Raw genomic sequence first — 16919 nt, 5'->3', positions numbered from 1 at the left:
GCTAATTCCGTTAAGATAATTTGATCAATGTGGTTTTAATGCGGTTTAAATGAGAAGGTTAATTTAAGTATTTTAAACTCTGTAATATAACATTTCTGTAACGAATAATAGGAAGTACATACATAATTGAAAGATAATAGAAACCATAAAATTGTCATGTAAACTATTTACAACTTATCTTTGTCATTTAATTTGAAATGAAATTCTTAATTTATCTTGCTTTAAAGACTTTGTTTTTTGTAAAAGTTGCAGTAATTCTTATTATTGTGTAATTAAATTGTATAGATTTTACATTTGTTTCATTTTATATGATTCTTTAGAATTTATTTTATTTAAAATTATATTATGTGGTTTTTAATGTATAATTAAGCTTGTTATTTTTGCTTAATTGAGATGACACATTTTAGTTATTCTTATTCTCAAACGTTTTCTATTAACATTTCTTTATATAAAAGTAAAGTGAAATCATTTAATTGAAAATTACGCACATGGCCATAAATAGTTCGATAAAAATTGATATTTTAATTAAGACAGTAACCTTTCGACAAATGTTTAGGGCTGCCAGCCACAGCTTTTAATTAATGTAGATGTACATGTGTTTCTTTCATTTGTTTCAGTTTTTTTTTTAATAAAAAAGTCATTTAATTAATTTTAATTTCTCTATAAAATTTTATGAATAAAGATTTTTGTTCAAGTTTTTTTCCTCTCGTTTTTTTAACGTCAGTCTATTACCAAGCACTTGGAAATAAAACTGCTAAAAATATATATTGAATTTCCCAAGAAAAAAATACCAAAATTCTGTGAAACAATTAATAGATAAGAAATGATAAAAAAAGAAGAAACATTTAGTTATATACAATTTTATGGGTATTTGGTGTATTTTAAGTACATAAATGTATAAAAAAATTAAGGGTACTCACGAGTATCAGTATCAGTAAAAGGTTATAAAAATCAAATTATGAATTTTCATGAATAATTTCAGATTAAAACCTTTGAAAAATTATTCTATTTGAAATCGAAAGTAATTCTCAAAGGCTTCTCAAACCGTGCCCGGATAGGCTTGTGGGTTCGATTCCCGCCAAAGACACTGGCTGTTTTCTGCAGACATGCCAACAGCCTTCACAGTTTCTGTTTGTTATAATAAGGCCATTTCCAATATTTGTTATCAAATGGTATTCTTTAATCATTCTTAAAACATTCAGAGTAAAACCTTTGAAAAATTGTATTATTTATATTTGAAACCAAAAGTAATTCTCAAAGGCTTCTCAAAAATAAATAAGAGGTTTTGAAAAACAGTACCCCGAAAGGATTGTGGGTTCGATTACCGCCAAAGACTCTTGCTGTTTTCTGCAGACATGCCAAGAGGTTTCGCAGTTTGTGTTTGTTATTTAAAGGCCATTTCCTCTATTTGATATCAAATGTTATTCTAAAATCATTATTAAACCCGCAATTTAATTAGCATAGAAGATAAAACGTTATTTTCTCTATTTTGTTATCAAATATTGTACTCACATCTTTCCCAAAGCTAAATTCTCAAAGGTTTCTCAAACCTAAACAGATATTTGAAACTTCACATTTTAAATCAGTTTGAGGTGGATTCAAATATCAAATAGTGAGAATTGAATTCAAAAATTCTCAAATCAATCTCAAAGCTAAATACAAATTTGGCTTAATTTTTTCAAACCTAAATAAGGTTTAATATCATGTTGCAAATTTATATTGAGACTGATTTCAAAAGCAGTGTTTAACAAATTTTATATTAAATTTTCCTTCTCAGACATAAATACGAGTCTGACCTAAAGAATTAGTTACAAAACACACAGTAGTTGAAACGTTTGAAAAATAGTGTTATTTCCATTCGATATCAAATGTAATACTCAAGGGTCTCCTAAACAAAGTTTTCAATTACACATTTGCGTTCAATTTCAGGTTGATTTAAAGTCAGTGTTCAAAAAATAATGTCTTCTCAAATTCCATGTTCTCAAACCATTCTCAAAGGTTTCGCAAGCAGCGAAATATTAAGTCCGACTTAAAAAATTATCCAAAAGCTGTCAATCATTATTCTCTCAAGGTTTCGCAAACAGCTCACTTTTGTCTATTTAATTGATCACTTAGTGTTACCAGTAAGAAGAAGGGAAGTATATTAATAGATGAGGAGAAGGATGTAGAAGGAAGAAATGTGGAATTAATTTAAAAAGAGACTTAAGAAAAGAATATACGATAAATGGGAAATAAAGAGAGAGGTGGCCTTGGAAATATCATCAGAACCAATAAAGAAAATTATAACTCCAAAAACAATGTCTGCCATTTCGGACAAACTCGAAGAAGAATAAACGAGTGCCGACGTTTTAAAAGTTTTCCAGAGACATCTCCAGAGAAGATGTAATCTCATATTTATCTTTATGATAGCTTCGGCATTTGATGGTAGTTCAAGTCCTTTGGCATGAATAATGAATTTTAAGTGTCCTGTAATCAAAGCTACCATATTGCCTCATTGCGGACTTTGTAGATGTTAAGTATGTAGACTAATCAGGGATCTTATTGCAGCTCTGCATTCGGTAAAGATTCGAATATCTCAATTCCCCAGTTTGCACACCTTTTAATAGATATCAATTCGGCTTTCTGTTCCGATTTTCTCATTGTAGATACCTTACACCTCTCCTCTGACAACCATACGTGAATAGGTTTAAATTCAGCATTTATGAGGAGAATGCCTTCACAAGTCACGTACTATGCGATATCGAGAATATGAAGTTTCTCAAAAAGCAGGATTTTGGTAGATTATCCAATGTCTCTATGATACTTGCTTGATCCACATTCCGATCCTGATTCCGAATTCCTCAATGTAGACATCGACATTTTCTCTCCTCTTACAGCCATCCGTGAATAGGTTTAGATTCCGCATTAACGGGCAGAATTCCTTCACAAGTCTCGTACTAAGCGAGATGGAGAATTGAAAGTTTCTTAAAAAGCTGGATTTTGGAATGTTTGACATTTCGGGAAGGTTTTGATTTATTAAACAATTTTAACCATTCGAACTTTAAGAAAGGGATTGATTTCAAATAATTTTCAGTTTGAATAACGACCGAAGACGAGTGGAATCCATGAAATATTCTTCACGCAAGAAGCTTGTTTTTAAGGAAGACCAAGGTGATTCGGAATGAGGTGCACCACCATTTGATTGACAGAAGTTTTAAGATTGGGGAAATTTTTGTTTTCTAAATTTCAATCATTTTCAATCCTGATAGGCATAAAAGCCAGGTTTGACTACATTAAATAATTGGAAAATTTAAACAGTTCATGTATATAATAAATTTTCAGTTCAAACTGTGAATACCCCTACTATGTCTGTTTAAATATTGACTCGAAATATTTTCAAAACAAAAATTCTTTTCCAAAAAAAAGACAAAAAACTTTCTGTTTCTTTAATTTAGGGGATTAAAGCAAGTAATAAAATTCTCATATATTATTTATATACAATAAGTCTGGCTGTCTGGCGATGTAGCCCAAAAAAGCAAAAAAAAAAACAATAACAACAAAATGACTGTCACTAATGATAAATGCATGTTTTGTGGGGTTGTCAATGAGTAACCAACAAAACAATTCAACAACGAAAAAAATTAATTTTAAAACACCAAAAAAAAACTTTAATTTCTTTTTTTTTTCAAGGGGAGAAATGAAGAACAAAGAAATAAGGGATTCTTTCGAAACATGAAACACATTTAAAAATGTATTTATAAAACCAAAATTTTAACCTGATACACAAAAAAAAAACATGACCTGAACTTGTATTTAAGCAAAATATTGTGTTTTCAATTAAGTCCCCACAACTAAATATAGTCTACTACTACCATAGTTCTATATTAAATTGAAATGAGAAATGACAGGAAAAGCTAAATGAAAAAAACTACTACGTATTTTTTTTTTATTATTATTTAGGTTTTGTAAAAACATTGTAAGGCACGTGCCATATGTTTTCATCTATTCGTTAAAACATTAGAACATCCGACAAATATAGAAATATGTGCATTTTTCCCTGGATTTCATTTAATATGACTCAAGTGTTGACAGTTTAATTTCTCAGTTTTATTATGACTTTAGTTTTAATTATACAAAATTGTCATGTAAATGAAATTTTTATTATTTTATGTAGAAACTGTTAGAATAGGGGGGGCATTAAATCAATATAAAGCTTAAGCTTTCGTTTTTAACACGTCAGTTAATTGTCAGATAATTGAAAACATTAATGAGATATTGATTTGTAGCTAAGCTTTTTGAAAATCTAGTTAGCAAACTTCTCTTGTTCAACAATTTAATACGGAAATTTGCCAACTTTGTTTTTAACAAAACAAGGTTAACCTAAAACCTATTTTTATTATTCAATCTTTTGTATCCAGTTATTTAAACAAGAATTTTAAAGCTTTATAATTTGTTGCAGTTATAAATTTAATCGATTCTTTTGTTAAATCATTTACAAATCATTGTCTGAGGAGGTCTTTTCAAATGTCACTCTTATTTCTTTATCTCGCTGTCTAACTGAATAACAAAAGTGGTTTTAAATGTGGGTCTCCGCACAACCGCGTCTTCTATTCCAATTCTACTCCCATCTATTATTGTCTGCCTTTTGTTTTGTCTCTCCACATGTTGTTTTTGTTTTTATTGCCTTATTTGTTAGAATTATTTATACAGAAAACAAAAAAAGCAAAAAATAAACATTTAAAATGCTTAAAAATTTAACGGTTACTCATTCATTCATTTATTTATTTAGTTATTTCTACTCTCTTATGGCTATTTAGTAGAATGATTAGATCTTGTATTAAGATCAAATTCTATAACCACTTTGGGGTTTTCTCTTTTCTTGCTGCCTGCTTCTTGTGCTATTTGCCTCCTATAAAATAAAATTATGAAGAAAAAAAAAACAATTTAAAGGTGTTTTTAGTTTTTTTTTGCTTGAATTGGTCAATGGACCAGCTGCTTATTGGAATGGACTTCTTCTATATTAGGTATTAACTATTTTGGTTGTTTTTTTTTTCATATTTTATTCCCAAGAAATTATAAATTAAATTTCTGCTTAGGTTTCAAAACTTGCTGGGAGATTTATTTCATTCTTTCAATATTTGGCAAATATGATCAAGCGAGTTTTGAAGCCAACGAAAATTCATTATTTTTGTTTTAATTCCAAGAAATCCAAGTCATTTTTGTCTATATTAAGCAATTAATGAAGGAACTTTGTTTCAGCTTAATTTATTTGCAAATAAATTATTTGTTTGGAATTTAAAGTAGACAATTCAAAAATATTGTTTTAAATTATGTTTTAATCGAATTTTTTCCAACTCGACAAATTTTATTTCAACTTGCTAAAAAAGCAATTATTGTTTTTTATTGGATTTTAATTAAATTCCAAAATATTTTAATTAAAAAAAGAATTTGAAAATTCGATCTTTGTTTTTCGAAAGTTTTGATATGGGCATTTTAAGCACTTTTAATGATACCAAAATTCGAATATAATTTCGAAATTTTTCGAACATGGCAAATGTTTGTTGATTTATTTTTTAAATGAAATTAAATACCAAAATTTTGGATTAAATTTTTTTTTTCGAAAATTCAAACATTTTTTTGTAAAATTTTCGAACATGACATAAATTCAAAGTAAATGTCGGTTATTTGGGATTTGATTTCAACATTTGTGGCACTTTTAACATTATAGAAAATTCGAATTTAATTTCGAAATTTTTCGAACTTGAACAAATGTTATTTCAACTTGTCGAAAATGACAAATTATTGCTTTTTATTGGATTGAAATTAAATTCCAAAATATTGGGATTTTAAAAAATGTCGAAAATTCAAATTTTTTTTTTCGAAAATTTTGAATTTACAAAAAATTTCTTGAAATTGAATGTAAATCTACTAATTAAAAATAAATTTTAGTTATTTTTAAATTAAATTCAACATCTTATGCACTTTTAACAATATCGAAAATTCGAATTTAATTTTGAAAATTTTCGAACATGATAAATCTTATTTAAACTTGCTACAAAAAGGCTAATTTCGAAAATTCGATTTTTTTTTTCAAAATTTTCGTATGCGACAAAAAGTGCCCTAATGTTGAAAATTTAATGTCAAACTACTAATTAAAAATAATTTTAGTAATTTTTACATTAACTTCAAGATTTTAGGCACTTTTAACAATATCGAAAAATTCGAATTCAATTTCGAAATTTTTAGAATTTTCAATATTTTGGAATTTTAAAAAATTTGATATTATCCATTTTTTCGAATATGTATGACAAAAAATGTCTTAATGTTGAAAATTTAATATAAAACTACTAATTCAAAATATTTTTTAGTTTTTCTTAAATTTAAATTCAATAATTTAAAAACTTTTGATGATTGAATATAATTTCGAAATTTTTCGAACATGACAAATGTTATTTCAACTTTTTATTGAGCTGAAATTAAATTCAAATATTTTGGAATTGTAAAAAAAATTTCGAAAATTCGATTTTTTTTTTAAATTTTTCGAGAATGAAAATTTTAAAATCGGAAGAAAAACAAATTATTTATTTATAAATTTAATATAAAACTTCTAAATAAAAGTAAATTTTAGATATTCTGGGTTTTAATTCAAAAATTTTGGCTCTTTTAAATATCGGAATTTGAATTTAATTTTGAAATTTTTCGAACATGTAAAACTTAACAAATAAGTAGCAAATTTAGCTTAGAAATAGCAATATATTATTTTTTGGAAATAAATTAAAAAATTTAGTAATTTTTAAGAATTTCGAATATTTGGAATTGTAAAAAAATTTCGAAAATTCGATTTTGTTTTTTTCGAATTTTTTCGAACATAAAAATTTTAAAATCGCAAGAAAAAAAAATATATTTTTTTGGTTTAAATGCAACAATTTTGGTATTTTTAAGAATTTCAAAAATTGGAACTTTTTTCGAATATGATAAAAATTAACTAAATGTTGAAAATTTAATGTAAAACTTCTATGTAAATAAAAGTAAATTTTAGTTATTTTGGGTTTAAATTTAACAATTTTGGCACTTTTAATAATATCGGAATTTGAATTTAATTTCGAAATTTTTCGAACATGCAAATACTGCCTTAAACTTAACAAATAAGTAGCAAATTAAGCTTAGAAATATCAATATATTATTTTTTGGAAAAAAATTCAACAATTTAGTAATTTTTAAGAATTTCGAAAATTCGAACTTTTTTAATTTCTAATTTTTTTTTGGAACTTGAGCAACAAACCATACATTTTTTCTGATCTCTGCAAAAACATGACAAATGTATTTTCTGATCTCTGAAATTGAGAGACTAGGTCTGTGATTACATTAGAGTTATTTGTGCTCTTTCACTATTCCAATATGTGAACAAGACTCAATGCACTACTTTAAAGGATACCAGTGGAGACAATGGTAACTAGTGTGTTATATAAGCAGCGTTGCAGCTAGAGAATTGTTGCCAAATTGCTAATTTTAAAACTGTTAGGTTTTTTAGGATCTTTATTAAAACATTCTGACCATTTTCCTTCTTAGACAACTGCCGATTTATGGCTACTAGGTTTCTTCTCTGTACGTTTTTCCTATGTTGTTAGAAGATCTCTAAAATAAGCAATGAATAAATAATTGTGCATTAATTAAAACTGTGACAGCTCCAACTAATATTAAATAAATTAATTTAAAACAAACATCATCTTGACATTTCCAAAAATACAGTTGTTATCTTTCAACATCTAAACAGAAACCCCTATAGTCTTTAACCTCTCAATGCAAGTACGTACTTTCTTCTAGGATATTCTTAAGGAAATGGAAATTTTGTGTAGAAAATTAATTAATTTTCTTAAGAGTCAAACACAGCTGGCTATTAAGTATGGCAACTGATGTTTTCACTCTCTTTTTCTCTGCTTAAAATTAGTAGGCTCCTTGAGGGCAGAGTCTTGGCTAGTGTTTACTTAGAATCCTGCTGAGAATTAAACAATCACCCTTATGTTATGACATCTTACACAATACTGACAGTTAGAAGAAGATACACATGTGTTAAAGGTTTTGAAAACAACGGACAAAACTAATAAATTAAAAATAAAAACATAAAACAATAACACATGCTGTTATTAAAAATGTTAAATTTTTATTTTGAAAAGAACAATAGTTTTTATAAGCAGTTTTTTTTTGGAATGTGTCATAAAATTTAATGTTTATTATAAATTAAAATTATATTGAAATAAAGAATATGGTGTTAAATAATGAATTAACCCCTCAAAAAAATAAAACAACAAAAGGGTTAAATTGATAACCCACAATTAAACATAAAACCGCAACACAATTTAAAAGTTATTGAGTCATATAAGTCAAACATTTAAAGGATTTTTTTTATACATTTAATGTAATCTACCCAAAACTTAAATGACTCATTTTATATTTATTTTTAGCACCCTGTTTTTTTTTAAATAACAACGAAAACTGATAAACTCCAGCAAAAAGTTAGTGAACTTCCAGTTGGTTTTTTATATGCTTAAACACTTAAATATATATATTTTTGTATATAATTAATGCATTTCTTGACATTGAATCATATTTTGTGTTTTTTGTTTGCACATTTGTTAAATTTATTTTTTTTGTTATTTTTTTGCAAAGAAAATATAAAAAAATTCATTGCGTATGCGTTGCAGTTATCATTAACTATATATCATGTCAAAAAATCAAGCCTCAAGCCTTAAAGTCTCCTAAAACCGCATGTATGTAGATACTCACACTTCAGTCTGCTGCTTACTTTTTAGAGAACATACTTTTCATTCATTACAAACTCGTACTCGTAATGCCAAAAACTCAAACTCGATTACCTTGTCACAACATTTAGTGTAGTTACTTACTACAACAAAAAAAAAAAATAAAAGAAACAAAAAAAATATTTATTGTGTTTTTGCACTTTTTAAAGCAACTTTTGCACTGTATGTTAAAGGGAATATGCATGTAGAAAGAGAGCAGGACATGAAAGTAATGAATTCATTATACAATTGTTTCCACCATCAATATTAAATTTATGTTGCTCTAACTGCCACTGGTGTGTTGAGCAAATCAGCATTTAATCCAATGAGAGCAAAACACAATGAAGTCACGAACATTAATTGTTTTTTTACAAAACACGAATGCCTACGAAACTATCAACAATAAGTTCAAAATGAACACATTTCATTTAATATCAGGTTTGAGTCTCTTAAAAGCAATGAGAACCAAACTCTGTCCTGAGGCACGAACATTAATCGGCTTTTTAAACAAACACAAATTTCAACACCAATCCATTCTCATGTAAAGCATTGCTCCTTTTGGTTGACTCCTTCTTGCATAGTTCATGAGCGAACTAGTCCCAAAGAACTAATATCATAATTGATTTAGCTGAACAAATTTATTCCATATATTTCCAATTTATGGTTCAGTTTATTTATTTCACTTAGTCCCCTTTTACAATGCAGAAATTGAAAGGCAGACAGACGAAGTTTCCTGCTTTTCTAAAATTCCCGGGATCTAATCAGTCTTTATCGTATCATTCTTCTGAAAAGTTTTGTTCATGAAATCCGATCATGTCAAACTTAGATTTTGCCTTTGAAAACTGGTTTTGAACGATATTCTTCCATTAGCTAAAGATTAGCTTGCGTTCAAACTTAAATTCTTTAATGAAGACGAACTAAAATAAACTTGTTCCTGATCTCTTCTACCTTAGAGTGTACAGAGCCGATAAACATTCGCTAGATGCTTCTATTTTATGCTGATATTCTGATATTACCGGGATCTAATCGTTTATTACCTCTAAATACTTCTGAGAAGTTTTCTTCTAATGGAGCAGATCATCTCAATTTTTCCTTAACTCTCGTATGGGTTTCTAGGTTTTGATTTTTGAACACAGATTTCGGAACTCCAAAGTCGTCTATTCTTCCATGTAAGCTTACAGTTGTCTAACATATTAAGCTTCACCTGGAGACTGTTTTTGATTATATCATTTCTCACTCTATAGTTGATGCTCTCGCCTATAGTTTAGACTCTAGTCTCGTCAGAGTTAAGACTCTCGTCTATAGTTGAGACTCTATTCTCGTCCATAGTTGAGACTCTTGTCTCTTCCATAATTGAGACTCTAGTCTCGTCTATAGTTGAGAATGTAGTCTATAGTTGAGAACTGACTCCTTCCTGGAAGCGCGGAATTAACACTTAATGGAGAGACTATTCCCCTTCCTAGAAGACTGTCTCTTTCCTCTCTTATAGAACGCCAGTCTGTTGGATGTTAAGGCCTTTTAAATCAATGAATTCCTTTGATTCTCCTGTCTCAATCATTAGTGTACTTGGTGTATTCTTTCTATTCATATGTCTGCCTTAAACAACAACAGCAAAACTAAACCGGTACTACACCAAAGCGCCAGAGTCACAACTTTAGGTAACTTTTGTTTCAGGCATAAAAAATCAGCAAAAAACAAAAAAAAAAAAGATTCATACTTTCAGACCTTCCATAAGCGTCTGTATTGCATATGATTTTTTGCCTTTTTTTGGAACGCGAACGAGTGTGTGGTTGGCTACATTATTAGACTTGTGTGTGTTCTTTCATTATTCCAACATGTGATAGATCCTGCCACGATGTTAATGACAGTTTTAAACTAGTTGCAGAAAAACTAAAAAAAAAAATATGACAACCTACGCATTTTGCTGGTTTTACTTATTTAAAAAAAGAAGTTTCTTTAGAAAAAAAACTTCATTTAAATAAAATTTATTTCAATGATTGAAAAACTGATATTGTGCTAAAGGCTAAAAGTGAAGTAGTAAGACATTGGAGTTTAATAAAAAAAATTGTTATAGAAGATTTGAGTAAAGATCTATGCACTTTTTATTAGAGGTTTTTGTTTTAGAATAAATTGAGTTTTACTTAAGAGTTCTTTTAAAATCCTAGGTGTGGTTGTAGCTCTTTGTCTTTTAAACCAGGTTTAAACTAAGAACCAGGTTGTTCTCTAGTTAACTTTTATAAGCTAGGTTTAACTGATTAGTTTTAGAGGCTGCTATTAATATGTTAGAGTATCAATATCCTATAGAAAAATATAACTGTTACAGAACTAGTGAAATGATTGGTTACTCGTGGACAGGAAGAGTTCTGTCTCCTGATTGGTTGCTCGTGTATGGGTAGATACCTGTCTCCGCTAACATTTGTTTCAAGTTTAGTTTAACTGCAAGTTAAGTCAGTTTTAACTAACAAGCAAGCAGCGAGACTTTAGTACAATTTATGTCAAGCCCTGTAATTTTCATAAAATAGAGTTTTGACGGTTTATAAACCTAAGTTTAAGTATAAATTTTATTCTCTAGACTCTGAGACATAAGAATATCAATTTTTACATTTAAAAATATGAATAATTTGGCTTGAAACTATAAATATTGGTACTTATTAACAAATTTATACATTCAAAGAAGTTTATGTAATTAGTTCTGCATCTTTTGCTCCACTTTTTTGCCATGACTTTTCAAATCCAATCCAACAACAAAATTGGCACCATAATTACTGCAAAACTTTAATAAAAATTCCTTCAAAAACTTTTATGAGTTTTCCTTGACAACTCCTCATGATGCTAGTGTCATAATAAACAACAGCTAAAGAGCTGTAAAAAACAATAAAGTTAAAACCCAGAGAGTAAGTATTAACTGAGCGTTAATCTCGCAAAAAAACAAAGAAGAAAAACAAAACAGGAACATGCGCCATATGGCCAGAAACATATCATGTAAAGAACATGCAACACACGCACTTAATATGGTTGTACCCGGATACAAATATTGATTTTTCCTAAAATAAGAAATCAAAATTGCGGTTAAATCTTAGAAATGTGCAACAGCCCCTTTTAGCAACACCCATTACATTTCAAAGCTAATGCCACTTTAAACGCACCAATATTTCAGAATTGCTGTGAAAAGTGCTAAAAATTTTAATGGGATTTTTGTGTGGTATGAGTTTTCCTCTAAAGAATAACAGGAAATTAAAGTTTTTCCAAGTCAAACACATGAAATGCGAATGCAATACAATGAACTGAACTGGCCTGGGCTGGCCGAGTGCCTAAAATAATAACAGCACGCGCCAAAGTGCAAACAATTCTAGAAAAATAACAATAAAAACAATTAAAGCAAATTTTTAAGAATACTAAAATGTGGTTGTTTTTTTTTTTGTCCAAATTTAAAGCAAAAAAAACAACAATAGAGTTTTTTAATACGCAGATTTACTGAAATTAGCAAATATGGAATTTAAAAGGGAACAAAAAAAAATATACTTTTGTTAAGCTACCAAGGAAATGAAGAAAAAAAAGGTCAGGGTAAATCTTTTACTATATTGTACAAATGCAATAAAAGGGAGTTTGTTAGTAAGGGAGGGATTTATGTTCGTTTTTTTAATCATAATGTTTTCAAAATATTAATAAATTCTATTTAATTACCCTTTAGAGTTTTGTTTAGATAAAAATCCTTAGCCAGCAAATTTTTTCAACTTATTCCAAAAGTCCTTGACTTTGCATAAGCAAAGAATACACGTTGTCCTCCTTAATTTCAGGAACACACCCTTTTTATAACAACAAATACAAATTTTCACTCAATTTTTTTTTTTTAATTTTTTTCGTTTAAACTGAAAATATTTTATATATATTTACAATTTATTAAACCATCTGTTTTAATTATAAATAATTTAAAAACTTTTCTTGACAATTGTTAAACTTTTTAATAATTTCCTTAACAGTTGCACTTTTTATTTTGTAATTCTATATATTACAAAATCTCATACACTCTCACACAAGAAAAACAACAATAACAACACCAACATTAACTAGGAATAAAAGATTTGCAAGTTAAAGGAAGATGACAAAGCAAAATACGAAAAAAATAACAAAAAAAAACTAAAAAATAACTTTTGATTTTCCTTTTTAAACACCGTAATTCAATAGAAATCTCTTAAATTTTCTTATAAAATAGATAATTTTAATATTTAAATACAATATTTTATTACTTTTTGCATATATTAAACAAAATTATTAGCAAGAATTTTGTTTTATTATTAAAATTCACAAAAAATATTCAGCAATTGCTTTTTATCCGTTTCACAAGTTAAACCGTTTGCTACTCAATAAGAACTAATGTTGTTTTACTAAACTGTTAACATCTGCTGTAGAAATAAGTAAATGAGTGACAGAAAAGGGAGAGCAAGAGAAAGAGATATCAAACAATAAGCTAACATTATGTAAAGTTAACATTGTTTACTAATGAGACCGGCTCTGTTAGGTCTCACTAGTGTTTAGCTAACATATGATAACTAAGTAACAGTATTACAATAAACTACAGTTAACAGGGAATTTTAAAGTTGTTTGTGTTTTTCTTTTGTATAATAAAATAATGTTAAACAACAGTTTATGTTAAATTGTGGATGTACATTGAAGACAGTGTTTCCCTAACTATAAAAATGAGTGCAGTGAATGAAAATAAATAAAAAATTGTTTAAATATTGCAATAAATAATGAGAAAAAAAAATTAAAACTAAAATAAGAAAAATCTTAAAAAAAAATTGAGAAAAACTAAAGAAAAAAACCTGAAAAGTGAAAACAAAAAAATAATTAGAAGTAATAACAACCAACATCAATCATTTTCCAGTGATTTAGCTTCTATAACTAAAACTAAGTGTTAATTTCTAATATTTGGATTTGTGGGCGAGTCAATGCAAATAAGCAATTATTTATTGGCAAGTTATTTTCGGCCGGTGATCGTAATTGTAATGCTACGATCGTATAAAATATTAAACAAAAATTAAGAAATTATTGAATTAAAAACAAAGTGAAGTGAAATGTATTCATTTACTTAATAATATGTGCAAAATGTTTTTACAAAAATGGGATCTTACGATCAAGCTATTAAATATAAAACAATATTGAGAAACTCTGCTTAATATTTTAAAGGTTTATTTAAAGCTAATTGTGTTACAATATTTTACTCAATAAAATACCGTTATAAATTTGTTTTCAACAAAAAGCAAAAAAATTATCTTCAATAGTAAAAGATCACAAGTAAATCAAATATGTCAATTGATCTACAAATGTTGAAGTCAGCAATAAATTAAAACAAAATGTTTAAAAAATACTCAAAAAATAAAGTGATTGTGTGTTACTTGTTCTTTAATGTATTGCTGTTAAAGGTAATTATTTAAATACAAAATAAGAACATTAAAAACTTCTGAATTTTTAAAATTTTAGTTAATTTTGTTTGATGTTTGCGTGTTGGGAGTAGCAGCTATTACTGAACAACAACGCCTGGAAATTCTGAAACTAAAGTCCGAACTTACTGATGCCCTAGATAGTGACGATGAAAATGTGGCCGCCAAGGGAGTCATAGTACAACCCTCCTGGACTCAGGGTGCGGCCAAAACTGACCCCAAAGAATCAGCCAAAGTTGAGGTTACTGCTCAAAATCGTAAAGAAGCGGATGCATTAAGAGCTGAAATTGGTTTGGCAGTTGCCAAGGATAATTATGCCACAGTTGGTGCTGCCAAAACCCAAGATATCAAAGCCTTGGAGTCTACTTTGGGTATGAAAGAAAAGGGTAAAGAAGCTTTACTGTCCATGATGGGAGGCCAGGGGGAAACGGAGGCTTCTGAACAGGTGGGGGCAGGCTCAAAGGATACAGATGAGCTATCAGCACACACCAAAGCTCCTAATGTTATAGCGGCTAATATAGCCGATGAAGCGGAAATAGATATACGTAAATTACAGCGTCTGGTAGTTTCGAAAAGACGTACCAAAGAGGTTTTAATACTCAAATATATAGAAGAAGATTTCTCCTTTGATTTGGGCCCCGAGGTTCAGGAATGGGAACATATAGTGCATGCTGGCCAGGAATATTTTATAGGACGTCGTCTAACCGATTTGTTAATAGTGCGTAAAGACACTGCTAAATATGAAAAAGCTATGGTGGTGGATGTAGGTCATGTTATATCAGATATAGAAACCTATACCTATTGGAATTTGGAGCAACAGCAACAGGAAGGCATAATACTCATAGCTACGGGCGATAAAGTTTTATGGTATCGCGCCAATAATGAAACCAAACAAATTGAGTTGTATTGGGACTGGTTGGTGGGTAATACTATAACCGGTTTGACCTATTTTTCGCTGGACTCCAAAGATTATTTAACTATATCCTCTAATCAGTCTTCTTTGGTGGGCCATTATGCTTTGAATATCTATCAATATAAATTACATACCAAAGAATTTTGGATAGCCCAACGTTTACAGCTGGAGCATATAGTGGATAAGGTGACCTTTTTAAATACTGGAAGGGATGTTATATTGGCCTTACCCCAAAATAATTCAGCAGAGATTTATACATTTAATCCCCATGAGGCTGCCTTTACCCATATACGTTTTCAACTCAAGAGATCGGTTGCGGCGGAAGGTATTGTAACCATAGCTGGCTTTAAAATGGGTGGCCGCAGTTATTTGGCCTTAAGCGGTTATCAGCCCCAAATTTTACTGTATCAACAGGGGGATTTTATTTCAAAAACTATTTTGGGCAATAATTTCGGTTTGGTGGAGTTATTCCTTCCCATACCCGTTAGAACTTATCGTGATGATCTTATTTTACTGGTGCAACATAGGGTGGAATTCAGCACCCACACTATAACGGTAGTGGAGACTTTGATATGGGATGGTGAGGCCTTTGAGACCAGCATCCCAGTACCCTGTCACTTGGGTGAGCATGTGGTATTTGGTGTGGCTTGCATGCTGGACTTGCACAGAGATGAGGGTCTTAAGGGAGCCGTTTTATTGAAAAGCGGTGATGATATTTCGGTTATAGTGCCACGTTATAAGGCAGAATCTGGTCTATTTCGCTTACACACCGAACTGCTGGCCAAAAACTCGGAGCTTTTAGATCTGCAAGAAATATTTGAGTTTCTTAAAGACTGGGTGAAAGAACAAGATGATTTGGTAGCTCAAGCTGAACATTTTCTACAAATACCCAATGAGGAGCTAATAAAATCCCCGCCTGATTTGGCCAGTTTAGAGTCTCTGAAAACCCCAGAATTCATATTTAATGGAGATGTTGGAGAAATATATGTAAATGATTATAAATGGACCTTGGAAGACTCAAATATAGATTTGGAAATGGTTATACAAAATATAGAAGATTTGGATAGATCTTTGAATTCCGGCAGGCAACGTAGAAATCTGGCTGAAATGTTACATGATGAATTGGAGTTTGATGAGTTAATGGTAGAGGACTTGGAAGTGGAGAATGTCAATGGCGAATCATTTTACATACAAAATGGTGAGCTCAACTTTGAGGGTGTTATTAACATCTCGGATTTAGAAGTTTTGGAGGAATCATCAAGAGACTCTCGTAATCAACAAATACATGAGGATGATTTTGGTTTAGAGGGAGATATAGAGTTTGGTGAAATTAATGGTGTGGCCTGGTCGGTTATAAAGGAAAATTTGGTGTTTAGAACTCAGAAACAGGTTTTTGAGGATTTAAAAGTAGAAGGAGTAAGTTTTTCTTTATAAAGTTAAGCAATTAATTAAGTTTGTTTATTGTTTTTAGGAAGTTATGGTGGAAGATATTTTAACCATAAATACCTTAAATACTATGGATTTCCCAGATGACTTTTTGGTATCCAGTGGTCCCGCCATTTCCATAATTAAGGCTGAAAAACATTTCGCCAACACTTTGTCAGCCGCTGCCGTCGATACCAATGGTTTGATAAATGGCAAAAATCCAGTAGATGCCATTACTTTAATGGATGCTCAGGAGTGGTTGGGTAGGCCCACCTTTAAGCAATTGGAAGTAGCGGAAATATTGGAAGTAAGTCAATCTGGAATACCTGTCATGAAATTAAATAATTTGATTTTTCTGTATAC

At 29.5% G+C, this 16919-nt stretch overlaps 1 protein-coding gene across 1 annotated transcript in view; it reads left to right on the top strand.

The window, feature by feature from the left end:
- Positions 1–16919, top strand: part of fs(1)N (female sterile (1) Nasrat) — a 32514-nt gene that overhangs the window by 10924 nt on the left and 4671 nt on the right. Inside the window, exons 2-3 of the mRNA XM_065509648.1 lie at positions 14259–16547; positions 16603–16863. Coding sequence (XP_065365720.1) covers positions 14259–16547; positions 16603–16863 — 2550 coding nt within the window. The remainder of the gene's footprint in view (positions 1–14258; positions 16548–16602; positions 16864–16919) is intronic.

This window comes from Calliphora vicina, chromosome 4 (assembly GCF_958450345.1).
Source record: "Calliphora vicina chromosome 4, idCalVici1.1, whole genome shotgun sequence".
Lineage (NCBI taxonomy): Eukaryota > Metazoa > Arthropoda > Insecta > Diptera > Calliphoridae > Calliphora > Calliphora vicina.
Note: the sequence above shows the minus strand (reverse complement) of the source record. Positions and strands in the feature narration are given on the sequence as shown.